At 30.4% G+C, this 24,877-nt stretch overlaps 2 protein-coding genes across 2 annotated transcripts; both read left to right on the top strand.

Moving 5' to 3' along the window:
* The first annotated feature begins 7,369 nt into the window (after positions 1 to 7,369).
* On the top strand, positions 7,370 to 9,558 carry LOC118347928. Its single transcript, XM_035688281.1, has 2 exons — positions 7,370 to 9,369; positions 9,495 to 9,558. The coding sequence occupies exons 1-2, from the start codon at positions 7,370 to 7,372 to the stop codon at positions 9,556 to 9,558; spliced, it is 2,064 nt and encodes a 687-aa protein (XP_035544174.1).
* Positions 9,559 to 19,663: 10,105 nt separating this feature from the next.
* On the top strand, positions 19,664 to 21,457 carry LOC108980516 (NAC transcription factor 25). Its single transcript, XM_018951455.2, has 3 exons — positions 19,664 to 20,062; positions 20,199 to 20,515; positions 20,640 to 21,457. The coding sequence occupies exons 1-3, from the start codon at positions 19,867 to 19,869 to the stop codon at positions 21,168 to 21,170; spliced, it is 1,044 nt and encodes a 347-aa protein (XP_018807000.1). The 5' UTR covers positions 19,664 to 19,866; the 3' UTR covers positions 21,171 to 21,457.
* The last annotated feature ends 3,420 nt before the right edge of the window (positions 21,458 to 24,877 follow it).

Raw genomic sequence — 24,877 nt, 5'->3', positions numbered from 1 at the left:
TGTTTCCCTTCCTCTTCCTCTTCGTTCGGTTAGCACCGTTTACAGACTAAAAATATCTAAGTAAAATATCTAATATTCACATATAAGAGATGAAATATCTCATCTAATCTACACACAATTCACATTTACAGAACAATTCCCAAACTCAACTCGAAGAAAAAATTTTTCCGTGCTCCTGAGATTTCTTCTCGCCGTTGGTACGCCGTTCACTTCTATTTCACCTCTAACTTTGTTTTTCCCTTTTCTGATTCTCCAATATATTTTTCTGTTTGTCCGTGTGCCTTTGAGTGGGGGAGACGGAGGGAGACGAAGGGCTGCGCGTGGGGGACTCCGAAGGTGGGTGCGATGGTCGCCGCCTTGAGGGGAACTCCTCGGTGGTGGCCGTGAGCTTCGGTGGCGACGTACGGCGGCGCGAAATCAAACAAATGGGTGAAACCCATTTTCGTTCGGTTTCCGTGGGGGAGACGGAGGGCTGCGCGTGGCGGCCTTCGAAGGTGGGTGGGATGATCGCCACCTTGAGGGGGACTCCTCTGTGGTGGTCGTGCCCTTCGGTGGCCGCGTACGGCGGCAGAAAACCACATAAATGGGAGAAACCCATTTCGGTTCTCTTTCCACGGAGGAGAAGCATGGCTGCGCGTGAGGAACATTGGTGGTGCCGGGGATGCTCATCGGCGTGGGGGGAACACGCCGGTGTAGGCGGTGATGATGGCCGGCGCTCGCCGGCAACGGGCTTCGCTGGAGGAGAGGAGCCGAGCTCCGGAATCGCGTAGGAGAGAGAGAAACTGCTTTCAAAATAAATTGTTTCCGAAATCAAATAAATGATTAACTATTTATATGTTGTATTATTTACAATTTTCCATCTGAAAATATTAAATAATAGTAAATTTTTTTTTTTTTTTTTTACAACTCTGCTTTTGTTCTTACTAAAATTTTATATTGTTGAATTTTTTATATAGGTTGAGCTCCATGAAATTGAAAGTGGAAACAAAATATCTCAACAACTAGCTGCTCATATAAAAATATCAAAAGTATGAATCTTTTAACTTTTTAATTTCATATTGTGAACTGATAACTGAAATAGTTTATTTTGCTTCTCCGATTTTAGAATCTTTTAAATTATTTATTTAATATCATTTATTCAATATTTATTCTGTTTTAACTTTGAGCTGTATTAAATTATAATTTCAAAATAAATGTTATTCCAACATATTTAAATGTTATATCTTATTAGTTACATATGCATGTTTATAGAAAAAAAAAATTTAAAAATTGTTATAAAATTACTAATAAAATTCTACCGACAAATTTACTTCTATATGTAAATACTTACATCAATATTTACAGTTTTACCCATATAATTATACATAATCAATTAGTACAATATTAAAATTTTTAAAAATCGAAAATTTAATTAAATAATTTGATAAAATAGAGTATACATTCAATAAAATCAATATTGTGCATAAACTTATATTTTAAAATATGCTTCAAAAACAAAATGAAATAAAAATTTTATAATAAATATTATACATATAATAAATATTTGATAAAAAAATAATAAAAATTAAAAATAATATGAAATGTAGAGTGTTAAAAGGTAATGAAGATTTTTTTATAATAAATACTACTAACCAGTATAAATAGTAATTAACAGTCCTGTAGTATGTGATACAATAATAAACAGTACTAAACATTACTCGTGAATAATAATAAACAATTACAGTAATAAATAGTTCTAAACAGTAAAATAAATGATAGAATTTTATTAAATATTTTAAAAAATTAAAATCGTGTAAATAATTAGAGTTTTTAATATAATTTAAATCTTATAATATTTTTAATTAACTAAAATCTTTTTATCTAAATGATTTTCTATCATTATAATATCTTTAGAATTTTCAAAATAAAAGAGATTTACTTTAATAATGAAAAATGTGAGAATAATATAAAAATAAAATATTCTGAATTTTTTCAATGCTCCTTGAGTCATTGAATATTATGATTGAATTTTACAACTTCTATTTTAAAATATGCTTCAAGAACAAAATGAAATAAACATTTTATGAATATTAATCATACCTCTTCTGCTATTATTTTATTACTAAACAATTTGTTTTCCTTTTACTATTTATAGTTGAATTAAAATTTAAAAATTGTTATAAAATTACTCATAAAATTCTACCGACAAATTTAGTTCTATATGTAAATACTTACATTAATATTTACAGTTTTACCCATATAATTATACATAATCAATTAGTAAAATATTGAAATTTTAAAAAATCCAAAATTTATTTAAATAATTTCATAAATACATAATCAATTAGTAAAATATTGAAATTTCAAAAAATCCAAAATTTATTTAAATAATTTGATAAAATAGAGTATACATTCAATAAAAATAATATTGTGCACAAACTTATATTTCTTCAAGAACAAATGAAATAAAAATTTTTTGAATATTAATAATAAAGTTTGTAAATAATAAAGATATACTTTCTGATTAAATAATTATTAGATTTTAAAAAATGAAATTTTAGTAGTGGTATTAATGAAAGTTTTTATATATATAAACTTGAGACAAGAAATTCTACCGACAAATTTAGTTCTATATGTAAATACTTACATTAATATTTACAGTTTTACTCATATAATTATACATAATCAATTAGTAAAATATTGAAATTTTTAAAAATAAAAAATTTAATTAAATAATTTAATAAAATAAAGTACACATTCAATAAAATTAATATTGTGCATAAACTTGTATTTTAAAATATGCTTCAAGAACATAATGAAATAAAAATTTTATGAATATTAATAATAAAGTTTGTTAAAATATTAAAATTTAAAAATTGTTATAAAATTACTCATAAAAAATTCTACCAACAAATTTAGTTCTATATGTAAATACTTACATTAATATTTACAGTTTTACCCATATAATTATACATAATCAATTAGTAAAATATTGAAATTTTAAAAAATCCAAAATTTATTTAAATAATTTCATAAATACATAATCAATTAGTAAAATATTGAAATTTCAAAAAATCCAAAATTTATTTAAATAATTTGATAAAATAGAGTATACATTCAATAAAAATAATATTGTGCACAAACTTATATTTCTTCAAGAACAAATGAAATAAAAATTTTTTGAATATTAATAATAAAGTTTGTAAATAATAAAGATATACTTTCTGATTAAATAATTATTAGATTTTAAAAAATGAAATTTTAGTAGTGGTATTAATGAAAGTTTTTATATATATAAACTTGAGACAAGAAATTCTACCGACAAATTTAGTTCTATATGTAAATACTTACATCAATATTTACAGTTTTACTCATATAATTATACATAATCAATTAGTAAAATATTGAAATTTTTAAAAATCAAAAATTTATTTAAATAATTTAATAAAATAAAGTATACATTCAATAAGATTAATATTGTGCATAAACTTGTATTTTAAAATATGCTTCAAGAACATAATGAAATAAAAATTTTATGAATATTAATAATAAAGTTTGTTAAAATATTAAAATTTAAAAATTGTTATAAAATTACTCATAAAATTCTACCGACAAATTTAGTTCTATATGTAAATACTTACATTAATATTTACAGTTTTACCCATATAATTATACATAATCAATTAGTAAAATATTGAAATTTTAAAAAATCCAAAATTTATTTAAATAATTTCATAAATACATAATCAATTAGTAAAATATTGAAATTTTAAAAAATCCAAAATTTATTTAAATAATTTGATAAAATAGAGTATACATTCAATAAAAATAATATTGTGCCCAAACTTATATTTCTTCAAGAACAAATGAAATAAAAATTTTTTGAATATTAATAATAAAGTTTGTAAATAATAAAGATATACTTTCTGATTAAATAATTATTAGATTTTAAAAAATGAAATTTTAGTAGTGGTATTAATGAAAGTTTTTATATATATAAACTTGAGACAAGAAATTCTACCGACAAATTTAATTCTATATGTAAATACTTACATCAATATTTACAGTTTTACTCATATAATTATACATAATCAATTAGTAAAATATTGAAATTTTTAAAAATCAAAAATTTAATTAAATAATTTAATAAAATAAAGTACACATTCAATAAAATTAATATTGTGCATAAACTTGTATTTTAAAATATGCTTCAAGAACATAATGAAATAAAAATTTTATGAATATTAATAATAAAGTTTGTTAAAATATTTTTAAATTATAATTATATAATTATACTTCTTTTACTATTATTTTACTACTAAGCAAATTTTATTTCCTTTTGCTATTTATATCTAAATTAAAAACCTCATAATTTATTCTGATTACAGTTTTACCCATATAATTATACATAATCTATTACTAAAATGTTGAAATTATTAAAAATAAAAAATTTAATTAAAGAATTTGACAAAAACTTGAGACAAAAAATATATATAAAAACTTGCAAACAAAATATAACATTTTCATGAATTTCAAAATTTGTTGTTTCCTTTTATTTGTTTAAATATTTAATTTAACTATAAGTTTTTTATTTCTACTTTCTTCATCAGCAATTCATGCTATAACAATTATATATTTTCTATATCTATTGGTGGTTTATTTCTAATTTTCATTATCTCTTTTTTACAGCTTCGTTAAATTTGCTGAGTTGACTGAGTTATTTTAGTCTTTTATCAAGACTACCAAGGTAACCAACAATGTTATAAATATATCTTTTTCAATAGGTTGTTTTATTCTGTTGGAATACATACTTAGATTAAAAAGGTTTTTCAATTTGCATCATTATGAGTTTCTCTTTTATCCAGTTATCGAGAAGAATTATTTCATTCCATATATAAATGAAAAGTGGTAAGCTTATATTAATAAATTAGTACAAATTTATCATTATATGATTAATTAATTCTTCGATATTCTTATAACTTTGATTCTTGTTTAAAATGATTCCCAAGGTACTACAAAACATTCTAAGATAAACAATTTATATGAGACTCTTTCTTTAGAAGAAAGAGAACATATACGACAAAAAAAGAAAGAAAAACATCTACAACAAAGGAATTTTACGAATGATACTACTCAACATGAAGAACAATTTTTCTCCCAACCAATCGTTGAGGACGAAACAAATGTGTTGGGAGATCATATAGAATCCGTACACAATAATGAAGAAGTCAGGCCATATTGTACAAAAAGACAACGCACTTTTCGTGCCGGAGCTGGAACCAGTGATATATCCTCCGTTGAACAATTCGATTATAGCTCTAATATTGGTAGTTCTGGAGCACTCTATCAGGAAATAAACACAGTTGAAATTACATCAACAAAATCTCTATTTCGGGGTAAGAAAGATGTATAAAATTAAATCGTATTTCTTTTCCTTCTTTTCCTTTCTTATATACAACTTCATTCAATGATACCACCATTTGAAACTATAGCAACTTTAAACATTTACCTCACTTTTATGATTCATCTTTCTTCCATAGGAAATCAACATCAACAATCAGCTGGTCATAGGAAAATATTACAAACAGTGCCATTTGAGGCAACTCTCTTACCATCAGTACCATTCTGTAAATTTTGTGAAGCAAAAAGATTTCAACATGAAACAAAAGGTTTTTGTTGTGCCGATGGAACAATCTCTTTAACTACAAATGATGTTCCAGAACAACTTTACCATTTGTTTACTTCCAACACAGTTGAATCAACCAACTTTCTTACGTATGTTCGCACATACAATAACAAATTTGCTTTCACATCATTTGGAGTTAAATTTGATAGAGATTTGTGTAGAAGGAACAAAGGTATTTACACATTTCGAGCTCAAGGTCAAATCTATCATTATATTAATGATTTGACTCCTTTGGATGGACATCCTTCATATCTACAATTATATTTTTATGATACCGAACATGAATTGGACAATCGTATTTATGACATTGGAAGATTGGATTCATCAACTGTTGCTCAACTTATGGATATTCTTCATGTTAATCCATACTCAACATTCTTTCGAACTCTTGGAGATCTGCCCAATTTGGAAAATCACAAAATTCATATCAGATCAGATGTGGGTTTGGATCAGCGTGTTTTTAACACTCCGTCAGCTTCTCAAGTAGCAGTTATTTGGATTGAAGATGATGATTCAGAACATTTGAGAGGACGAAATATTGTGGTATTCAATCATGCAGGTGGAAGTCATATAGTCCAATACTATTTTGGCTGTTATGATCCACTGCAGTATCCATTGTTATTTCCTTTTGGTGATACTGGTTGGCACCAAGGAATATTAAGAATAAAGAAAGGTGATAGACTACCACAACAAGTAACAAGAGCATCAGTCGACCCTCAACAATCAGTATCAGCAGAACAACTGCTTATAAAGGAACAAGAAGGTTAAAATAATAATTCTTCTTTTAACTTTTAATTGTTCTAATATAACAATGTTACATTTCTAATTTATTAAATTTATTATCTTACAGTGCTGAAAAAAAACAGAAAACAACAGGTTGTCTCATGTCGCGAGTACTATTGCTACAAACTTCAAATTAGGAAAAATACAAAATCTATTTTACTATTCTCGGGCCGTTTACTACAGCAGTTTGTTGTTGATATGTACGTAAAAATTGAGACGTCAAGATTGGATTATTTTCGTAATAAGCAACAAGAGATTCGATCTGAAGTATATCAAGGAATTGTTGACAGTCTATCAATTGGACAAAGCAATGCTTCTAAAGTTGGTAAACGCATCATTCTGCCTTCTTCTTTTATTGGAGGTCCAAGAGATATGCGTAAGAGATATATGGAAGCAATGGCTTTAGTCCAACGCTTTGGAAAACCGGACATCTTTTTAACCATGACATGCAACCCAAGTTGGAAAGAAATTTTAGATGAATTGGGTCCACAAGAAGAAGCACAAAATCGTCCTGATTTGATTGCACGTATCTTTAGAGCAAAATTAGAAGAACTGAAGGATGAATTATTCAAACGGGAGATATTTGGGAAAGTTTCAGCATACGTATACGTCATTGAACATCAAAAAAGAGGACTACCACATGCACATTTCTTGATCATACTACAAAGAGATTGGAAAATCTATACTCCAGAATCTTTTGATGAAATTGTATCAGCAGAAATACCTGACAGAGAAAGAAATCTACATTTGCACAAGACAGTAAAAAGACATATGATGCATGGCCCCTGTGGAGTACTGAATCCGAACAATGTGTGTATGAAAGCAAATGGCAGTTGTAAAAACCACTTTCCAAAAGGTTTTGTACCTAACACAACCGTTGGAATCGATTGTTTTCCACAGTACAAACGTTGTGATAATGGAATGACTGTCAAAGTCAGAGGTACAGATTTAGATAACCGTTGGGTTGTTCCACATAATCCATATCTCCTCGCAAAATTTGATTGTCACTTGAATGTAGAAATTTGCTCAACAATCAAAGCAGTCAAATACCTTTATAAGTACATTTATAAAGGTCATGATCGTGTTGCTTTCAACTTGATTCCTGGACAAAACATCCAAGATATAGATGAAATCCAACAATTTCAATCAGCCAGATGGATCGCTCCACCAGAAGCTATGTGGAGAATATACGGTTTTATTCTTAATGAAATGCATCCATCAGTTTACAGTTTACATCTACATCTTGAAGATCAACATCTGGTAGCTTTTCATGCACATGACAACCTTAACAATATTCTGAGATCTGATTTTACGGCAAAATCAATGTTGACTGAATTCTTTTCAACAAATCAAACTAATGAAAATGCACGAAAACTACTGTACAAAGAATTTCCTGAAGCTTTTGTTTGGAACCAACAACACAAAATATGGACTCCAAGAAAGAAGAAAACTGTTATAGGCCGCATTGTTACAGCAAGTCCATTCGAAGGTGAAAGGTATTACTTACGGATATTGTTAAATCATATAAGAGGCCCTTTATCATTTGACCACATCAAAACAGTTGGCAACGTCACTGCACCAACCTTTCGTGAAGCAGCTACATTACATGGTTTGTTACAAAGAGATACCAGTTTGCAAGATTGTATGCAAGAGGCTTCCTTATACCAAATACCACACAGTTTAAGACGGCTATTTGCAACAATTTTAGTATACTGTAATCCAACAAATCCTAGAGAACTTTGGGAATATTTTGAACAAGATATGTCAAGTGATTTCCAAACAAGTGTTGCAACATCAGCAGATATTAGGACAAAAGTCTTACGAAGCATCTCTTCTACACTTGAATCGATGGGAAAAGACATAAACATGTTTCATTTAATAGAACATGATGTCTCTTTTGATCAGAACGAAACTGAAGCTAGAGAAATAAATGATGAATTTGCAGTTTCAATACCAGAAGAAGATCTTATGGCTTCGATGAGTCTTAATTCTGAACAACAACACGCATATGAATCAATTTTGCAGAAAGTCCTTCTAAATGAATCTGCTGCATTTTTTATTGATGGTCCGGGCGGAACAGGGAAAACATTCTTATATAAAGCACTTCTCGCTACAGTAAGATCAAGAAACTTAATTGCTCTTGCAACTGCATCGTCTGGTGTTGCTGCATCTATTTTACCTGGAGGTCGAACAGCCCATTCACGCTTCAAAATTCCATTAGATCTTGACAAAAATAGTACTTGTTGTGTAAGCAAACAAAGTGCTCTTGCCAAATTGTTACGTCTTGCAAAGCTAATCATATGGGATGAAGCACCTATGTCTAGAAAAGAATGTATGCAAGCATTGGATAAAATGTTACGAGACATAACTGATTCAAGATTACCATTTGGTGGAAAAATTATCGTATTCGGTGGAGATTTTCGTCAAGTCTTACCTGTGATTCGGAAAGGCACAAGACAAGAAGAAGTTAATGCCAGTTTAGCATCGTCATATTTGTGGTCTACTTTAACTAAGATTAGGTTGAGTGAGAATATGCGAGCAAGATTCGATCCAAACTTCTCAAATTATTTACTTCAGGTCGGAAATGGAACAACACCAATCACAATTGAGAATAAGATCAAAATTCCCAATGAAATGCTCATTCCTTACAGAAATGATGTGGAGTCTTTAGATGATCTGATCGATGCAGTCTTCCAAGATATTGGCAGCTATTCAGAAAATTTATCCGAAATGACAAATCGAGCTATCTTGACACCAAAGAACAACTCTGTCGATGAGATAAATACAATACTTATTCAAAGATTTCCTGGTACAGTTACACAATACTATAGCTTCGATGAAACGATTGATACATCAGAACAAGGAATCATGGAGGATTTTTTAAATACATTGACACCAAATGGACTTCCACCTCATGAGCTGTTATTAAAAAAAAATTGTCCCATCATGTTACTCAGAAATGTCAATCCTTCAGAAGGTTTATGCAATGGAACACGTCTTATTTGTCGCAACTTTGAACGAAATATCATTGATGCTGAAATTGCAGTTGGTCACCACACCGGAAAAAGAGTTTTCATACCAAGAATTCCTTTCTTGCCAAATGCAGATGACAATAGTGGTTTTCCATTCAAAAGAACACAATTTCCTATCAGATTAAGTTTTGCAATGACAATAAATAAAGCACAAGGACAGACATTAGATTTTGTTGGTGTATACTTGCCTCAACCTGTATTTTGTCATGGCCAACTCTATGTAGCACTATCAAGAGCCAAGACTTCTGCTTCAGTAAAGGTTCTTATAAGACCAGTATCAACTCAAGATTGTGAAGAAGCTGAAACAAATAATATTGTTTATAAAGAATTATTAACACTAGCATATCCATCATAAACTTCTGTAAGTAATCAAATTTCAATATATACCTCTCAATTAAATACAATTTGTTTTTCCATTATGTAATTTTCAGAACTTCTTGTTTTTCTATTATTGAAATTGTCTTATTTAAATTCAATTGTTTAAACTAATATTTTTTTTCTCTTCATTTATAAGTAGGCTTCAACATGCGGACTATCTATACCTCAATCAAAGACATTACTCCAAGTACAAAAAATTGGAGCATCAAGATGATTGTGTCAGACAAATCTCCCAAACGTACTGCACAACATTCACCGACAAAATATCAAAATCTGACATTGATAGACCCTGAGGTAACACATTGATATCATTATCATTCTTGCAAAAATATACTTAATATTTATATTATATTCCTTCACATGATATATCCAAAATAAATATGTTTTCCCCTTACAACATAGATTCATTCTAACTATATTCTCAGATTAAATCTTATATATATTTAATAAATACTATTTTACAATCAATAGAATAGAAATAACTATTCATTTATACAATATTATGCAGGGCAACCGACTACAAGCAACAATTTTCGGCAAAGATATAGACCTACGTAATGACATGTTGCACATCTTCCGGTCTTACTACATCAGTAATGCTTATGTTAAGCCTTTAGATCCCAGGCATAGAATTGAAGCGCATGAATACCAGTGGATCTTAAATTCAAGAACAATCATCGAAAACATTCAAGATAACGAAGTGGAATTACAACCACCAGAATATGATATTATCCCATTCACCAATCTGCATGAGTACAAAGACACTGGAACTGAAATAGGTAAATATCACATCGATATATTTAACGTACATCTTGATATTCTTATTCAGTTTTCACAATTTTTTTTTTTACATAATTGGACAGCTATTCTGGCGATCGCAATATACATGAAACCTCCTAGAGAAATTACCTCAAAACATGGGCCAACAAAAATTCAAGAAATATATGTTATCGACCAGAGGTAAAAAAGATTTCTCAACTATATATGTGATATTTATAAATTCTTTAATTAACTTATTTTCAATACTATTTCATCATGCTACACTTTTAAATATTTTCTCCTAAAATTTACAGCCTAATGCCCATATGGTTGACTATGTGGAGTCGATTTGTGGATGGTGAATGCCGAACAATCTCTGATATTATTGAAGCTAAGCCAACTCTACTCGCAACACGTATAAAAGTTGGTTCATACAATGGTATATCACACAACTTATAATATCAACATTTATTAAAAATAGAATGTTATTATCTACTAACAAATATCTTTTCTTTATAATATAGGTCTCTCTCTTTCGTCTCAACCAACAAGTATATTTACCTTAAATCCTGTCATCCCTGCTGCAACTCCATTATGTCAATGGTAATTCTTTCTTACTTTATTATATACATATACAATTTGTACCTACTATATCTTTTCCTCCATTATTTCTCTCATTCATTTTAAATTATTCTAAAAATATTTAGGACAATGCTAAACCATGCACTGCTTGAAGAAATCGTCGAAAAAAATCTACATCACACAACGGCATCAGCATCAGCATCGACATCAAATGTTGACATGAAAGACATAATTAAGCTTGATGATCTTGCTGGTTTTCTTAAATCATTACAGCCGATGACGGTACATTTCTAACCTTATCTTAAGACTACATATTATTTACAACCACTAAAAATATATATCTGTTGCAAAATTAATGCAGAAAGCAAAATTTTGGATTAAAGCAACTATTTGTGTGGTTGATCTCCATCAAATATTCTTCTACATGTCCTGCATTGGATGTAAAAAGGGGACTGGATATGAACAAAATGAAAAATTTCAATGTTATCATTGCAAATACATGAGTAATGCACAACCACGGTATACATCTTATATTCATATTTTACGTCGTAAATGTTCCTTTAATCAATTTTATATTATATTTAAATTATTGCTTAATCATTCAGACTAAAAAATATAGTTTGTTTATATAGCTGTCGAGCTTACATCGAAGTTGACGATGGTAATGGACGACTAGGAGCTGTCATGTTCGGTAAAATCGCAGAAGAAGCTCTAGGTTGCACAGCAATCGAACTAATGGAACATACAGGAGAGGTAACCAACTTATTCAAATTCCAATTTATATTTTAAAAAATTTTAATTTTAGATATTCAAATAGGAAGTTATTAAAAATATATTTTACATTAAATTTATTCACCATACAGGAACATTTACCGTATATCCAAAATATTGCAAAATTATGTTCAACAAAAAAATGGATCATACAATTGGGTGCAGATTTAGATCAACTCCAAAAACAACGTCACAAAAACTTCAACGTTCTCTCCATAAATGCTGCGAATGAGGAGAACAATACTGTGAATGAGGAGAACACACCACTTTGAATCCATTATGTAATATTCAGTTGTTTCAAACTTTACTTTTAGTACCAAAAGAAACAATTATGTAATATTTAGTCGTTTCAGACTTTACTTTATGTAATATTTAGTTGTTTCAGACTTTACTTTTAGTACCAAAAAAACAATTATGTAATATTCACTTTCCTGACTTGCTTAAACATATAGTCTGTCTAAATCTATTATCAGAGACTTTAAACAATTATAATTTGCTTAAACAATTAATTATGTTATCTTCATAGACCTTATCATTAATTTCTCTTCTTCTACACTAGATGTTTATATTTTAGAATAATCTAACACAGGGCAAACGTGCATCGCACGTAGATCCACTGCTAGTATATATATATATGGCGATGATCACCATCTAATAATTGCCTTATATATAGAACAATATCACAAAGTCTTATATAGTTCATTCTCTCAGCTTGAATATTGCTTAATTTACTTTGTCTGAAATTATGACTTTAATGTAGTAGTAATCTTTAACTTTGTCTTATTTAAAAAAAAAAAAAAAAAATCTTTAACTTTGTCAATGCACGGCCAATACATGTATTCAATGATGCAGATGCAAGAGTTTGATTAGGAGTAGGTGACTAAGTTGATAAGTTTGGATCGGACTAGGTAACTAAGATGATAGAGTTTATCCTATCATTAATTTTGTATTTTGGATGAATGTAAATTATCTTGACTTTATCTATAACAATATTGAGTTTATTTAGGTAGTATTAGAGGTTGTTTAGATAAGTCATAAATGTGAAAATCGAGTCCCAAGAAATCTATTCTTATCCAGAAAAGAAGTTGAACTGGGTTCAGTTTCTATAGAGAGAATTTATCGCGGGTGTTAGCATTTCGTCAGGAGAATTCTTCACAACAGATTCGCTCCGTCAGCAGAGTCTTACTGAAACTAAAACTTCTTTTAGATTGTTTATTTAAAGGATCCTATTGGTTAGGATTGGTAGAGATTCAGATCTGCATATTTTTTAGAGCATTTTTCAGTGCATATTTTTGTAAGAAAATTTCTTAGAGAATTTTCATATTATTTCTCTTAAAAAGTGTGATCGTGCTCTATGTTGGAGATTAAGTAATCGTGATTCAGCCATTGGAGTTCTAGGAGGGAAGTCAATAATTTGAAAATCACTAGAGGTTCTAGCTGTTACTGCGGTAGAAAACAAACGAGTAGTTTGTCTAATCAAGTAAGCAAGTCAAGTTACAAAGGTTTTGTAATTGAGAATTACTTGTAATTGATTTTCAAATAATAAGATTGACTTTTTTGAGTTTTGCTGCCCCGTAGGGTTCTATTTTTTAGGAGTTCTTTAAAAAGTTTTCCTTCGTAACTAAAATTCGTGTTACACAATTTATTTATTCTACGTTATTGTTTAATTATTGAAATTAATTGCATGTTTGACGACTAACCAATTTGTTGAGCGAATTAGTTTATATTTTCGTTACGATATAGGGATACGTGGGTAATTTCAATTGGTATGAGACCGTAGTTCACTCATTCGTGTGTGATTCGTGTCTCCCTGTAGATTATATCTTCGTTATATATCCCGCAACACTTTGACAGAGAAAATTATGCTTATTGGAAAGTTCGTATGAGGGCTTTCCTCAAGTTTTTAGATGAACGTGTGTGGTATGCAGTTGAACGAGAATGGACAAAACCTGAGACAACTATTGATGCTTGGATAAGAGATGAGATCACCAACTGCAATTGAAATAGCAAAGGACTTAACTCTATTTTCTTAGCTGTATCTTCCGATGAATTTAAAAGAATCTCAATGTGTGAGATTGTTAAAGAAGCATTAGATATCTTGGAGGTTACACATGAATGGACAAAGATTATAAAAATTCAAAATTACAGTTACTAACCTCAAAATTTGAAGAGATTAATATGCTAGAAGATGAAAGTTTTAATAATTTATATGCTAAACTTAACGATGTTATGAATTCCAAATTTAATCTTGGAGAGAAGGTGGATATTTCAAGGGTAGTAAAAAAGATTTTAAGGTCCTTGTCTAAAAGATTTCGTCCAAAAGTTATAGTCATTTAAGAAAGTAAAGATTTTGATGCTATTAAAATTGAAGAACTGGTAGGCTCCTGACAAACATATGAGTCATCTCTTTCTCAACCAAGAAAATGTAATTTCAAATGGCAAGCCTTCATTATCGGGAACATATTTATTTATTGTTAATTAATTCATGTGCCAATTCAGCCCCACCATTAATTCCATGTATTCACCAATTAATTATGCCCAAATTAATTTACGTGATCGCGCGCGCGCCTTTCTGGATAACAGGAACAACATATGAGAGAACAAAAAATCTACTCATATGTAATTAATTATCTTATACCCATGCATGCAACAACTGATCCCTTCACCACAGTAAAATCTTATGAAAATTAATTCCGTATACAATAAAGTCGATCAATCATGTAGGAAAGCGACATAATTATGGATAACAGGCCCAATATGATCACACAGGTCGTACGTACGTAAAACGTCGTACTACTGGCCTTATGATCATGAAAATTGTTCACAATCTATTTAATTACCATGCCACATGATGGATTAATGTATAAGCTAGCTAGGTAGATCAACACCTACGCGTACGAGAAATGTTAAAAATAAAGTTAACGATTGAAACTTCATGATCCTACGTACTGATCATGAAACCTATTCCGGTATACATGCGCAAACATTACGTACGCAGGATCCTGCAGCTAGAGATCAGAGTGTCTCAGCCAGATCGAAGGCCGCTCCCTAGTTATATATATATATATATATATATATATATATATACTAGCGGTTGGGTAATGTGCGAGGCACATTTGCCCAGTTAAAAAATAATTTATTTTGTAAAATATAAATATGTTTTGGATTAAAAAAAAAAAACGTAATCATAAGTAAAATAAGTAGTATATAGAGAATTTTTTTATGAACTCAATTTCTGTACCTAACAAGTGAAAAGAGATGTGGAGAATTTTTGTGATAGTGATAGTACTTCACTGCATAAATCGAAGCAATCTAACCGAAGAAAAAAAAATGAGAAGTGGTAAAATGAAGGGTTGGATTTAAATCTTAAAAATTTTAATGTACCAGCAGCAGCCTCGTCTTTCAAAAAACAACACACGTAGATATCATATCCTTAGATATGATTTGGATCGATGTATTAATAGTAGTGACATGGTTTGTGAATAGTAATATATAAAATTATTTAGATTAAGATGTTTTATTTGATTGTAGAAAATGAGAGAAAAAAAGTTAAAATAAAAATATTATAAAAGTTAAAATATTATTGGAATATAATTTTTTAATGTAGTTTTTGTTTTAAATTTAAAAAACTTATATTTAAGAAAATTGTAATGATTAGATTAACAAATAAAAAAATATTTTATATTTAAATAATATTTTAAAAAATATATAAAAGTTTCTGAAAACCTAAGAATCTGTTAATCTCTTCCTCGAACTCAATAATTTTGTTTGAGAAGAGATAGATTGTCAATTCCCTCCTGATCCAATGATGTTGTAAATTTTTTATTTTTTTAAAAATGTTTATGATGATTAAAAAAATACATGAAAAAAAGAAAATAAAAATAAAAAAATGAAATACATATTCATGACATATTTTCAGGTTACTTTTTTATTAGTTGTAGCAGTTCTCTTTAGTTAATTAAGAATATTATCATATTTAAATTATGTTAAAACTCTAATTATTTATATAGTTATAATTTTTTAAAAATATTTAACAAAATTTCATTATTTATTTAATGATGAAATATTAGTATTTTATAAATGGCTTGGTTATTTTGAAATTAGTGGTACTTGTGTAAAATCCTGTATGGCGTAAGATTTTCTAATTGATAAAAGAAAAGCACGTTTGCCACATCTGTCAAATTGAAGAAAAAAATAAAATGTAATTTCAAATATTAAAATAGTCTAATGTATAAGAATAAAATTATTATTTATTTATGTTCATCATTTATTATGAAATTTAAATTATATTAAAAATTCAAATTAATTAGATAGTTTTTTTCTCTTAAAAATGTACAGTAAAATTTCATCATTTATTTAATGATAAAAAATTAGTATTGTACAAATTAAAGTTGATTTTTAGTGTATGATATAATAAACAGTAATAGGATATGCGAAAAAAACATGCGAAGAAAAAAAAAACAACTTCTTTATTGATCATTTAAAACTTAAAAATCAATATTTTTTCCACTTTTTCTTTCTTCCTCTCTCTCATTCCCTATGCACGATTGCGGTATTACGTCGCACATTGGCATTCACACGAATAAAAAAAAAAATCTTTACTATTCATCGTTCATCATACAGTTGATGAATAGTAATAAGATAAGATAAGATAAGATTTAAAAAAAAAAAAAAAAAACCGGCAGATTTAGAGTTACTGTTCACGATGAACAGTAATGAATAGTAACATTATACGCACTTTTAAGATATAGGCAGATATATATATACTAGCGGTGACTAACGTGCAAAGCACGTTTGCCATGTCCGCTTAATTGAAAAAATAAATAAATAATAATTTTTAATATTAAAATAATTAAAATTATTATTTATTCATATTTATTATTTATTATAGAATTTAAATTATATTCAAAATTTAAATTAATTAGATAGTTTTTTTCTATTAGAAATATTCAGTAAAACTTCATCATTTATTTAATGATGATAAAATAATATTTTATAAATTAAAGTTGATTTTAAGTGTATGATATAATATTATTATCTTAAAAATATTCAGTAAAACTTTATCTTTTACTTAATAATAAAAAATTAATATTTTATAAAATAAAATTAATTTTAACTTTATGGTAGAATATTTATATTTTAATTATTTGTTTTATATTAGTTTAAATCAATATTTAAATTAATGTTTAAATTTCTATTATTAGATCAAATCTAAGAATTTAAAATGAAGGATTGAGATTAATTTTTTAAAAATATTTAATAAAATTTTATCATTTATTTAATTTATTTCAATATTTTTAATTAAATTAATATTTATTTATATATAAATCAGTATTTTAATCTTTTATTGTTAAATCATTTTGAAAATCTCAAAACAATAATTAGGATTTTAATGGTTATTAATGTGTCGCTGTATATAGGTTAAAAAGTAACTTTTGCATATAATATAATAGGGAAATACTTAATTAATTAGACACAAATAAATTAGATAAAAGTAAACTCACAAGTTGATATGATTTAATTAGGTAGGCTAGATTGTAAAATTACTTTTATTATAAAGTAAATATAACAGATCCAATAAAACCATGCACATCCATTTTTAGATTTATTTTTGTGTATATATATAGCAGTTCTCTTCATCATTTTCACACACTATATTTTTTTTTTTGGACGAAATACTACGGCTATTAATAAGTTTTAATTTCTTTTCACGCTTTCAGTTTCCTCACTTTCCCCCCCCCTCTCTCTCTCGCCCCGTACGCGTGACTCCCAGCCGAATCTTCCTCTGCCCAGCCCGACGCCGCCGTGAGTCGGTGAGCCTCACCGCCTCTTCCACCGGCACCACCTCACTCCGGCGAGTCCTCCCACACCGGTCTCCCTCTCTCACGCTCTCTCTTCGTCTCTCTCGATTGTGCGCAGCCCCGAATGGGTTTGATGTTGGTGCGCCGCCGTACGCTATCCTCCGGCGCCACCACCTCCACGGTAGCCTCCTCTCCCACCGGCCATCCCCCTCCAGCGAGCTCGGCCTCCATCTCCGTGCCGTTTGCTCCCACGAAATCTACCTCTCTCTTGCACGGGTTCTCCACACCCACGGCGGAGATCCACCTCCTCTGGCCATCGCACCACCATCGGGACCTCCTTTCATCACCGACCATCTCTCGTAGCCGTCCTCATGCCCAGCCGAGCCACCATGGATGCTCACCTTCCCTCACGGATGCCCACTTCCCCTTCGGCCACCTCCACCGTAATTTGTGGTGATTTTTTTTATTTTATGGTATTTTTTTTTGTGATTTTGTGGTGATTTTGTTAATTTGCGGTAATTTTGTGAAGATTTTATGATGATTCTGTGGTTTTACCGTATATTTTTGTGATGGTTTTGCTGTGATTTTGCATCTGTGGATTTGCTTCGAGGATGTCGAGAGGGACGAGATGCGATTTGCTGAAGATTTTACCGTGTTATTACTTCGATGGTTTTGTTGTGAATTTACTTCGATTTTGCATCTGTGGTTTTGCTTCGAGGATGCGATTCGCGTTATGTGATTTTGCCGTGGTTTTGGTTTTGCGTGGTTTTGGTTTTGGACGGCACTATTCACTACTGTTCATCTTATACACACTTTTAAGAAATAGGAAGATATATATATATATATATATATATATATATATGTAGATCACTTGCGGTACACACAATAAGTATCATGGACCAGATCATGCAATAAAAGACAAAATAAAAACAGCCACAGAGAATAAATTAATAAATAAATAAAACGTACGACAGAATTGCAGTGTGAAAGCATGGTAATTAGATCAACGTGCGCACACTGCATGCCAACCCCAAACACAACCACCAGTCTGTTTTGTGGACTTCGATCGAGTTGAGGGTGGGTTTAGACTAATTAGGAATATTGAAACCTTACACCATATGTTTCTACGTACTGTAATTTATTTTTATTTTATTTATATTTAAACACACGCGTATTTAAAGTATTAAGATAGAATGATAAAAATAACAAATTATATATAATTCCGATTAGATATTGAATTTAATTTAGTTCTTTATGAATAATAGTGAGTTGAGATGCTGGAGTGAATTTATTGAGGCTTACTTAAAATGTGTTTACATGTTAAAATGAATTTAGATATATTTATGAGAAATTGAAAAAGGTTGTGGCTCCTACATGTAAAGCGATGTTGAGTTGAAAAAAATTATAGGTCTTACCTGTGAAAAGATTTTGAGTTGAGATGAATTTAATGATTTGAAAGTTGAGTGTTTAGATGTTAAATTCAATTTAAAATTAGATTAAATTGAATTGATCTAATTTTCAAACGAGATCTAAGTGAAAATAAGTGATGTAAGACTTTCATGTAAAATTTCTTACAGTAATCCATATATATTTCCATCTCCAATATTAATTCCAGTACCGATCCATGGCATAAGAAAAGCATGACATCAAAAGCGTACAAGGCAGTTCGATCCAACTTCCAAACCTCGGAACCCCATTACCTTTGCCTTCCTCTCCCATGTGGTCCCCACACTTATTTTTCAACACGTGTCGTAAATTCACCACCCACACGTGTCTTGTGATCATGGCAGCCCGTTTGGGACCTTTTATGAGAACCTAACCGCCACTGATCCCATCTGCCTCCATTGCCTACCATCCTTATATATATATATATAAATTATACCCAAGTTTTTGTCACGGCCAGTACCTCTCCTATATTTTCCATCCAAGACCCACCTGGCCACGTCCTTCCTAGCTCTAACCTTACTTAATTCTTCGATGATCTATAATATAGATTAATCGCGTCATATTTATAATTCCAAGCAAGAAAATTAAGACTTTTAATTTTATAGATCAGAACAAGTATATAGCTAGTTATCTGATCAACACTAGCTTGATGGGTGAAATTATGGAGAGCACGGATTCATCGTCGGGGTTGCAACACCCTCAGCTTCCGCCGGGCTTCCGATTCCACCCTACCGATGAAGAGCTCGTCGTCCACTATCTCAAAAGGAAGGCTGCCTCGGCTCCACTTCCAGTTACCATCATAGCAGAGGTCGATTTATACAAGTTTGATCCATGGGAGCTCCCAAGTAATATTAATACAAGTGTTTGATCATATCTTGTATAATTTTGTTTTATTCTTATTTTCTCTGTCTAGACTCATAATTTGGAGATTTTGTTTTGGTTTTTGTTTAAGAAAAGTAATGAATTGTGAAAATTTTGTAGGTAAGGCTACGTTTGGAGAACAGGAGTGGTATTTTTTCAGTCCAAGAGACCGGAAATATCCGAACGGAGCGAGGCCGAATAGGGCAGCCACGTCCGGCTATTGGAAAGCAACGGGGACCGACAAGCCTATTCTAACATCTAATGGAAATCAGAAGGTTGGGGTTAAGAAGGCGCTTGTCTTCTACGGTGGGAAGCCCCCTAAAGGGATTAAAACCAATTGGATCATGCACGAGTACCGCCTCGTTGACAATCAGAACACTTCTAGTTCCAAGCCTCCCGGTGCTGATCATGCCGCAAACAAGAAAGGTTCTTTGAGGGTACGTGAAAACTAATTTGACCTTTTTTTTTTTTGCTTAATATCGGGATATATCTACTGACTGTCCGTTTTTGTGTTTGGTAATGGGGACGTTGTACGTCTTGGGTATTTGTTGTGTTTTGTAGCTTGATGACTGGGTTTTGTGTCGGATTTATAAGAAAAACAACACTCAGAGGCCAATTATGGATCAGGACAAGGAGGATTCAGTGGAGGCCATAATTCCTCTGTTGGCTGCGCAGCAGAATCCAAAACCCTTGCCTTCAAAGGCTACTGCAAACTACGACGCAGCACTTGAAAACGATGATCAGAACTATTTCGATGGAATATTAACAGGCGCAGAAGGCTTGCAAAACAGCTCCATTTCTCATCTAGCCTCTTCTAGCTCGAAAAGTACACTAGCAGGGAAACGCACGCTTCCAATAGATAACTTTTGGAATGGAACAGGGTCGATGGGGTCTAGCTCAGGCAAGCGATTCCAAGGTGATCTTAACAGTGGAAGCGTGGGATTGGATGAAAACAACAGTTCCTTTGTTTCTCTTCTAAATCAGCTGCCTCAGGGCACTGCGCAGTTTCATCCAAACGCCTTTCTTGGGTCCCTTGGAGACGGGGTTTTGAGGCACCAATTTCAACTTCCAAGCATGAACTGGAACTCGTAGTACAGAGTAATGGGGGTTGTTCATCATAAAACATGCATATCTATCGATCCATATATGATGCTCTTAATAGGAGTGTGATCATAGTAAAAAAGTGCTCCATTAGAAGACTTCTTGGCGACAATATAGATCACCAGAAGATTGTTTATCGGAGATCAGTACTCGAGATTGGAAACAGACTGATTCATATTAATTAAAAGGTTGAGTTAATTTCTCTTGGTGTAACTATAGCTCCTATTATTGCTAGCAGCAAATATTTATCAGGTTAGGTCATACGCGTATATCCTTAACTTTGTTGTTTTTCATTTTGAGAAATACTGAACAACTTGCTATATATTATATATATATGAATGAATATCACAATTAATTTGTTAGAACTAAAAAACTAAAATAAAAATATAATTGGAAGTTTATATATATATATATAGTACTTTTATATATCTTGGAATAATTAGGAATTAATTAAGCTTGTAAAGAATTATCATATATACTAATTATTAGTGCTGTAATACGAAGGACCAGAAGCTTTTTATATTTTGCTTAATTTCAATTTTAATTTCTCGGTTGCTGATGTGTAAAAAGCATGAATATTATAATTAATATTTGTCAATTTTTTTGTTTCGATTTTATGTTTTATATTCTTTTCTGCTACTATATATTAATTTGTCTTTTCTTGATCTGGATCGACAATACAAATAATTAGAACAAATCTTCTTAATTCAAACTCTAGTAGCTAGGTTGTAACGTACGTCCATCATCATGTGCAAATGCATGGCGCGTCATGGCCGGAAGGATATAATATTCTATATAATATGTCTCCATTATTAATCTTGTTGCGATGGGCATTTGTGTTGAGAATATTTGAAAATAATATTTTTAGAATAATTTATTATTATTTTTTATTATTTTTTATCTACTATTCACTATTATTTAATGAAAAATTCTATTTGTAGTCCTCAAGTGGAGACTGCATGTGCAGGTACATTATTAAATGAGAGAAAACATCATTTTAGAAAGGATAATTTTGTAATTTTAAAAAATTTTAAAGTTAAAATAGCCTAGGCTTGCATTGCAGTCCCTAAATAGGAACTGTACCTAGCATTGCTCTTATTTAATATTAATTTATAATGAATTTTTTATTATTATTCATAAAATATCTAAAAATACCTTATTATCTAACATTAATTAATTAGTTTTGAAATTATCTGCAAAAAGATCGATCATGGAATCGTACGTAAAGGATCGAAAAGAAAGATTTATCATGCATTTAAGAGGGGATAAAAGTTGAATGCAGCATGACTTAAAGCTGGGGCCGGAGAATTAAGAAGAAGGTTAACAAATTTCATTCTCCGAGTTATAAATTAAGAGAAATTCTATTTGCAGTCCCCACTTAAGGATTGCATGTGCAGGCCCTTTATTAAATGAGAAAAATCATCATTTCAAGAGGGATAGTTTTGTAATTTTTAAAAAAATTAAAGATAAAATTGCCTATGCTTGTATTGCAGTCTCCAAATGGAGATTGTATCTAGCATTGCTCATAAATTAATCATGACGTACACGTCATTTGCAAACAACATGTCTAATTAGTTACTAAATAGCAGATAATACAATAATATAAGCTGAATTAGTTAATCAAAAGTATATATATATGTTATAATTTAGTACATGATTTGAAGTCAAAATATATATATTTACGCTAGCTTTATTATAAAATTCAGAAACCAATCGAAAGATATCATGATGACGTGTTTACACACAAAAGAGACAAGAACGAATGAGTTTTCGGCCATATTTTTCAACTAATGACGTAGGATTATTCGATCCGTGTCATAATCTCCAACAAGATTATCAGATTTGGGTTTCAAATGTAAACACTCAAAATGGGAAACATGGGCTTTTTAATTAATTCATGATCATAGAAAGAATTAATATTGTCTGATCTCATGCTAATTAATTTGCTCTTATATATAATATTCCTTATAATTCTTGGTAATTAATTGGAATTTAATCCACAGATTTCGAATCAAGTAATGAATCGGATATTAACTTTGTCTTTGTTTTTGGTTAATTGTTGATGTGTGGTCTAAAACCTTTAAGTTAGATTAATATATACAAGGGATGGTGTCATTTTCTGTCTCAAGCTGGGATATCATGATAAGATCACCTGATCATGAGAAAATGAATATTAATTCTGTGATCTCTCCAAGGTGACAAATTAATCATGACAACAAGATCAGCTAGCTAGCTCACAAATTATGTGAGTACTTCTGGGACCATCCCAACCGCTAATTTCGAAATTAAGTCTTAACACCTAATTAATTAATTCATTCATTCAACCCTCTAGTTAATCACCCCCTTCCTTTACTGAAAAAGATAACTGGCTCTATTAAAATAGACCTATTATAGATATAAAAAAATTAAAATTTATATGACTTTATAAAATTTGTTAAATTTAATTAATTTATAATTTGATATATCATATCAAATTATATTAATTTTTAAATTTATTTTTATATAATTCTTTTATAGTTAGAATATTTTCGTTATTAAAATTGCATATCATTAGAATCTATATACATATATATATATATATATTATATATGGCTGTGTCAGTGTGCTTTGGGTTGATGTATGCTTTCAACTTCAGAAACCAACCGAAAAATCCACAAAGGCTATTGTGAAGGCATGTGGACTTTATGACCTAAAGCCCAAAAAAAATTCAATGTTTACAAAATGACCGATGCTGTTGGACACGAGCTAGCTTTTTCTGTTTTGGACGGCTACACAAGAATCCAGCCCAAGGACATGGAGATTAAAAAGCCCTAAATTGAAAAAAAAGAAAATTACAATAAAAAGCCGTCTTTTTTATTGTAAAAGCCCTAGCTAGGTCAATCTTTGAAAAAGGGAAAAAATTATCATCTTTTGGGGGTTCGAACACATATCTAATTAACTAGTAGTCATAGCCAAATATATATTGACGATACAGCTTAATTATTACACCTTGTAGAATTAATTTTGTTGTAAATAAATATTGTGTATTTTAATAATTTGTGTAACAGACTAACAGTCCAGGTAAGCATGTAACCGAGTGACTTTATTTTGGAGCCACCGCAAGAAAGGACATACATAGCCGTCACCACAATAAATATGGGCTTTTCCTATAAAATTTTTTTCACGATATACATTCGTGGCAAATACATAGTTGATGACAAAAAAGTTCTTTTCGTGGGAAAAGAACTAGCCTTTTAACATGAGATCACGTTAGTAAGTAAAATTTTATAAGAAAAAAAGTTTTTGCAACAAAAAAATCTTTTTGCGGCGATTTTATTTCGCTGCAAATAATCTTAGTTGAAATATGCTTCTTCTATGGGTTATTAGGTTTTTTTACGAGGTTATTAGTTTTTTCCGGCGACTATTTATCGCCGCAAAATAAACGTGAAATATTTTATGTTATTAGCATTTTGCGGCGATAATAAACCGCCACAAAATATAATAAATTTAAAACCCTTCTATTCTCCCTTCTTCCTTTCTTCAGAGATGCTGCTTTCCCCTCTCTCTCCTCCCTCTCTGTTGCAGCTGATGGAACTCATTTCCCTCTGTTCTCCTTCGACCACAACCCAGTCGTCGGCCACCACTGCAGTGTCACGCCACCACCACCTCACTTACGACCATCCCTAGCTCTCTCTCTCTCTCTCTCTCTCTCTCTCTCT

This window comes from Juglans regia, chromosome 3 (assembly GCF_001411555.2).
Source record: "Juglans regia cultivar Chandler chromosome 3, Walnut 2.0, whole genome shotgun sequence".
Lineage (NCBI taxonomy): Eukaryota > Viridiplantae > Streptophyta > Magnoliopsida > Fagales > Juglandaceae > Juglans > Juglans regia.
The sequence above is the reverse complement of the archived record's forward strand: the minus strand, read 5'-3'. Positions and strand labels throughout refer to the sequence as shown.

Bases quoted from the DNA above. Each gene is read 5' to 3' on its own strand.
- LOC118347928 (XM_035688281.1), top strand. From the start codon at position 7,370: ATGACTGTCAAAGTCAGAGGTACAGATTTAGATAACCGTTGGGTTGTT. The intron at 9,370-9,494 runs GTTATTAAAAAA...CTGAAATTGCAG, and splicing joins GGACTTCCACCTCATGAGCT to TTGGTCACCACACCGGAAAA.
- LOC108980516 (XM_018951455.2), top strand. From the start codon at position 19,867: ATGGGTGAAATTATGGAGAGCACGGATTCATCGTCGGGGTTGCAACAC. The intron at 20,063-20,198 runs GTAATATTAATA...AAAATTTTGTAG, and splicing joins TGATCCATGGGAGCTCCCAA to GTAAGGCTACGTTTGGAGAA. The intron at 20,516-20,639 runs GTACGTGAAAAC...TGTGTTTTGTAG, and splicing joins ACAAGAAAGGTTCTTTGAGG to CTTGATGACTGGGTTTTGTG.